Below are 6,265 nucleotides of genomic sequence, written 5' to 3' on the forward strand. Positions count from 1 at the left end.
GTAACTGGCTATGAGAGTCAGCTGTGTCTGCCTGTATGTTCTTTTTTTAACTTTTTATTTTGAAGTAATTTTTTTGTTTGTATTTTATTTAAAAATAATTCTTTATTGTTGAATATTTTTAAGTAATTTTAGATACAGAATAGTTACAAGATAGTACAGAGATTCTGTGCATAAACCCTTCACCTAGTTCCTCCCAAAATTAATACCTTAATGTAACTGTAATGTTACTAATTCACAGACTTTGACTTTTGCCAGCTTTCCCACTAATGTCTTTTTTTGTGGTCCAAATCTAATTCAGGATCCCATATTGCTTTAAATTGTCATGTTTCCTCAAATCTATGAAAATTCCTCAGCTTTCTTTATCTTTCATGGTCACTTTTGAGGAGTACTAGCTAGTTTTTTTAAAAAAAATTATCTTTATTGTTGAAAGTATTACAGATGCCACCTCCTTTCTCCCATTGACATCCCCCGCCCCTGCTTCTACCTCCTCGCCAAGCCTTCACCATACCTATATAGTTATTTTTCATATTGTCTTTAGGTTTATCTTATATTTTCTTCTGACTAGAGCAAGGTTATATATTTTTGGCAAGAATACCACAGAAATGAAATTGTGTCCTTCTTGGTGAATCATATCAGGGTGTTGATACATCTTATTATCAGTGATGTTACCATTGATCACTTCATTAAAGTAGTATCCACCAATATCTCCACTGTAAAGTTGCTATTTTTTCTTTTTTTAATTAATAAGTATCTTATGGAAATATTTTCTGTATATTCTTAAATAGGTTTGGAAGCTGGTGTTACTGTAATGTTTAGGTTATGAAATTGTTTCTGTCCTCTGAAACGTTTCCTTTGTGTTTCAGGATCTGCATAAGAAGATAGTCATGCAGTTCCAGAGACATCACCAGCTACACGCTCTTTCACCAGATCAGGAGGACTGCATGTACTGGTACAATTTCTTGGCCTATCACATGGCCAGTGCCAATATGCACAAAGTAAGAGGACTGACTTAAAAATTATTTTCTTTTATCTCACTTTTATTTATTCCTATGTTCAGAATTTTTTTAATTTATAAAAATAGAATTATAGACTATGTAAGCATTTTTGTTTTTCCTACTATTTTTACTTGCAGTGATTTTTTTAAAAAAGGTACCTTAGTAAGTGTAGTAAATGAACCACCTGAAAATTCATTTTTTTCTTACCAGTAGCTTTTCTTTATAGGCAGTATGAATTTGTTTTTAAGTTTTGAGAGGGAACGGAGGGTGGCGAAGTATATTCATTCATTCAAAAAATATTTATTAGCCCAGCTGGTGTGGGTTGATGGTTGAGTTTCAACCTATGAACCAGGAGGTAAGAGTTCGATTCCTGGTCAGGGCACATGCTCGGGTTGCAGGCTCTATCCCCAAGTGGGGGACGTGCAGGGTGCAGCTGATCAATGATTCTCTCTCATCATTGATGTTTCTATCTCTTTCTCCCTATCTCTTTCTCCCTCTCCCTTCCTCTATGAAAATTTTTTGTTTATTTAAAAAATATTTATTAAATGCCTGCTATATACTGTTATTGTTATTCATTGTGAGGCTATGTTACAGAGTCCCTCCTGTCATTGAACTTACATTCTTGGGGAGACTGACAGTGGACAAATAAATGCATACTATGTCAGGGGGCAGTAAGTGCTCAGAAGAAGAAAAAAGCATGCAGGAGAAAGAGAGTGATGATAAAGGGTTAGAATCTTCATTTGCTGATGGATTTGATAGGCATTTTAAAAGAGAAGAGTCAAAGATGACTTCAGGTTTGTGCAGTAGGATTAGAATTGCCATGAATTGAGATGGCGATGTCTGTGGGTAGAACAAGTATTTTTGGGGGCAGGGTGAAGATTAAGAACTCTTTTTGAGTATATTAAATCTGATACTCATATTAAGACATCTAACTAGAAATATTAAGCATGTAGATGGATGTATAAATCAAGGTTTCTGGGGAAGATTATGGGCTAAAGATAACATTTGGGAACCATTAACACATTGATGATATTTGAAGTCAACTACCAGCTAACTATTAAAAATGTTAACATTTTGGAAAACTTTGAGTAATTTTTCTTTTCTTTCTTTCATTTTTTGTTTATTAATCCTCATTTGAGGATATTTTTTCCATTGATTTTCTTTTTTTGAGAGAGTGGACGGGAGAGAGGTAGGGGGGAGAGAGAGAAAGAGAAAAATTGATGTGAGGGAGACACATCGATTTGTTGTCTCCCGTACATGCCCTGACCTGGGTAGGGATCAAACCTGCAATCAAGGTATATGCCCTTGACTGGGAATCAAACCTAAGACCCTTTGGTGCTCAGGCCAATGCTCTAACCACTGACCTACTGGCCAAGGTGAGTTATTTTTCTCTGCTTAGGTACATTATTTCTTGGTTGCAAAAATGGTGCTGGTGGTTGTTTTTTTTGGTCATCTTCCCTGATGATATTTTCCCATTCATTTTTAGACAGGGAGGGAGGGAGAAAGAAAGAAAGAGATAGAGAGACATCAATATGAGAGAGACACATTGATTGGTTGCCTCCCACACACTCCCTGATCAAGGCCTGGGATTGAGCCTGCAACTGAGGTACATGCCCTTGACTGGAATTGAACCCGGGACCTTTCAGTCCATGGGCCAACACTCTATCCACTGAGCCAAACTGGCTGGGGCATGGTGTTTTTTTTAAGGTATTCCAATAAATATCAATGCCCTAATTTAGTTAACCAAACTGTAATTGTTAAACATTTAGGTTGTTTTCAGTTTTTTCGCTTTTATGATGCTGTAATGAATATTCTGTCTTTGCACCTATATTATTTCCTTTGAAAATTCTTTGAAGTGGAATTAATAGGTCCAAGTATTTAAAAAAACTCTACTTAAAAATTTTTTTTATTGATTTCAGAAAGGAAGAGAGAGAGAAAGATAGATAGAAACATCAGTGATGAGAGAGAATCATCCATCGGCTGCCTCCTGCACAACCCCCACTGGTGATTAAGCCCACAACCTGGACATGTGCCCTGACCAGAGGTCACTGGTTCATAGGTCAATGCTCAACCATCGGCCGGGCTATCTTGTGTTTTATTTTTTACTTAATTATATCATGTGGTCATCTTTTTATGTCAATTTATATAGAGCGACATAATTTTTAAAGCTGCATACTATTTCATTGTGTAGCTACATTATGATTAACCAGTTGATCAATTAGCTTGCATAAGCATACATATCTGATTATTGTCGTAGCACACATATTTGTAAGTGTAATTTGTGGGTCATTTTTAATTTTAATACAGATTGCTGAACTGTACTCTAGAGAAGGGTTGCTTTGACTTACATCACTACCAATAGTGTAAGACAGTGTTCATTTGCTCTGATTCCAGCTAATATTCTTATCATTTCTGTTAGTCTTTAGAAATCTGATATTAAAAAATAGTTTGTGATGGGTAAGTCTTACACAGGCAGCCCAACACTGAAGTTTTCACCAAGTTAGACCATGTTTCAAAAATTCTTTTAAGAAAACACAATGAAAAAGAATTCTTTAAAAAGTTTTTATTCATCTTTTAAAATTAATTAAAATGGTACCAATGTTCCCATCCAAGATTAAAGTGAGTTTAGAGGTAGAGGATTAAGTCATGACTTTGTAATTAAGTATGTGCATAGAGAGTTTAGATAACATGGTACTTTCTCATTGAAATACTTTAGGTTGAATTTGCCCCAGCCTTTATCCTTCCTCATGTAAATAACTGCCTATGAGCCATGATAGGTAAATGGAATTAGCTATTGCTTGAGATAAATTATATTTCATGAAGGCAATGATAATGGTTAAATATTGAGATAGGGTTGTTATAATAATAACAGCTAAAATTTACTAAGTATTTACTATGCACCAGGATTTGTTCCAAGTATTTTATACATACTAACTCATTTAAAGTTTTATCACAACCCTGTGAGGTAGGGCTACTAGTATCTCCATTTACAAAATGAAGAAACTAAGGTTCCAGCCTGGTGGTGGCAGAAAAAAAAATTTGTGCTTTTTATTTTGTGAATTGGTTCTCATTCATTGCCTTTACCTATTTTTTATATTGGGGTGTTTATCTTTTTCTTATTTTTGAAGAATTTTCTATAAAACTGAATGAATAGTCATTTTTAGTCTACTAATACTATCATCTATATACCTGTTATAAAAATTTTTTCCTGGTTTATATTTTTGTCTTCAAATTTATTTATATTGTTTTCTACTATATTGAAGATTTGAGTTTTTATGTTATTAAATACACTATTTTTCTTTTTTGTAGTTTACTTTGGTGTCGTCATGTCTGCAAACATTTCCTTCATTGCAGGCTTATAGAAATATTTACCTGTTCTAGTTTTTTCTGAAGTTTTCTATTTTATATTTAAGTCTTTAATCCAACTAAAATTTATTTTGAGTTAAGGTGTGAGGTTCATTTTATGTTTCTTTGGAACTATTTATGTGTTTCTTTTTTTTAATTTTTATTTTTTAAAATATATTTTATTGATTTTTTATAGAGAGGAAGGGAGAGGGATAGAGAGCTAGAAACATCGATCAGCTGCCTCCTGCACACTCCCCACTGGGGATGTGCCCGCAACCAAGATACATGCCCTTGACCGGAATCGAACCTGGAACCCTTCAGTCCACAAGCTGACGCCCCATCCACTGAGCCAGGGCTATTTATGTTTTTCTTTTCAATAGTTTCCTTTTTGTCCTTAAATTTGAGTGACTGCTATGTTTCAATAGTGTTAGGATAATGATGATAGACTTAAAATTCTCTGATTTCTTTAACAGGGCTCCTGATCTTATTATTTATTTATTTTTTAAAAGGAACTTTGTGCTTTAATGTTTTCCCTGGATTGGATTAAAGCAAAAACAGAACTTGTAGGCCCTGCTCATCTGATTCATGAATTTGTGGAATACAGGGATATACTGGATGAAAAGGTATATATTCATTCAACAAGTAAGTCCTGAAAGGACATGCTTTTTCTGACATTTAATTCTACGGTTTAATAGTGGGGACGAGCAGAATAGAAAGGAATGAAGAAAGAGAATTTTCATATTTTGACCTTTGATTATTCTGATTATTTTGCTTCCTAGCCTATTGGGAATGTAAGTAGGATTGAGTTTTGAAATTTGAAGAAGTAAAGTGTTCAGTGTTTTTGTTGTTGTTTGTTTTTAAAGAATGTATTAAGAAAGTAGTACTTTGATAATGAGATTTTCATCCTATGTTTAAAAGTTTATCCTATGTTTAAAAGTCTGTATTTGTTACCTAAGTGGTTGGTTATTCAAGTTTAGCTCACATAGAGATATGTTATTTAAACCTTAAAAGTGATGAGATCACAGAAACAGAAAAATGTTGGCTCTGGTTATGTTTCTAAGAGATTTCAGTTTGTTCATAGGATTATGCAGTCTGTGAGAATTTCCAGGAGTTTTTATCTTTAAATGGACATCTTCTTGGACGACAACCATTTCCTAGTATTGTACAGTTGGGTCTCTGTGAGCCGGAAACTTCAGAAGTTTATCAGCAAGCTAAGCTGCAGGCCAAGCAGGAGGTCGATAACGGAGTGCTTTACCTGGAGTGGATGTAAGTAGGTTAGGAGAGACCAAAGGGAACAGTGTGCTAATTATATCATTATTTTTTCAGGTAGTGAATAAGTTCACTCCAGGAAGATTTAACTACAGTTCTTTGGAAAGGCTGGAACTTTTAATAAGCATTCTTACTTATTGAAAAGTTTTAGAGAAGTAAGCATAGGAGAAATATACATGTTCAAAGAGTCCATAGAAATAGATGCTTGTCTGTATGGCATTTTGACAAGTCATTCTAAATATTAACACCAAATGCTTTACTTAGTGTAATACAATAAGTACTGAAGAACATGGGCTTGAAGCCACAAACCTACTTTTGAGTCTCCTTTCTAAAATCACAGTTTCGTGATTTTTGAACAAGTTATAGCTTCCTCTCCTTTCTCCTAAGTAAAATAGAGATAACAGTCCTTGGAGGTAAGTACAATTTTTTTGAAGATTAAATGAGATATCGGGTATAAAATGATTAGCACAGTGGTTCTCAACCTTCCTAATGTTGTGACCCTTTAATACAGTTCTTCGTGTTGTGGTGACCCCCAACCATAAAATTATTTTCGTTGCTACTTCATAACTGTAATTTTGCTACTGTCATGAATCATAATGTAAATATCTGATATGCAGGATGTATTTTCATTGTTACAAATTGAACATAATTAAAGC

At 34.2% G+C, this 6,265-nt stretch overlaps 1 protein-coding gene across 3 annotated transcripts in view; it reads left to right on the forward strand.

The window, feature by feature from the left end:
- Positions 1-6,265, forward strand: part of APAF1 (apoptotic peptidase activating factor 1) — a 100,843-nt gene that overhangs the window by 41,379 nt on the left and 53,199 nt on the right. For 2 of the 3 annotated variants that reach the window (XM_015570225.1, XM_006773338.2), the window contains exons 10-12: positions 864-995; positions 4,850-4,963; positions 5,422-5,606. In XM_015570225.1, the coding sequence (XP_015425711.1) occupies positions 864-995; positions 4,850-4,963; positions 5,422-5,606 (431 nt within the window). The remainder of the gene's footprint in view (positions 1-863; positions 996-4,849; positions 4,964-5,421; positions 5,607-6,265) is intronic. The other variant, XM_015570226.1, reaches the window with a different exon arrangement.

Source organism: Myotis davidii, unplaced genomic scaffold, assembly GCF_000327345.1.
Source record: "Myotis davidii unplaced genomic scaffold, ASM32734v1 scaffold267, whole genome shotgun sequence".
NCBI classification, from domain to species: Eukaryota; Metazoa; Chordata; class Mammalia; order Chiroptera; family Vespertilionidae; genus Myotis; species Myotis davidii.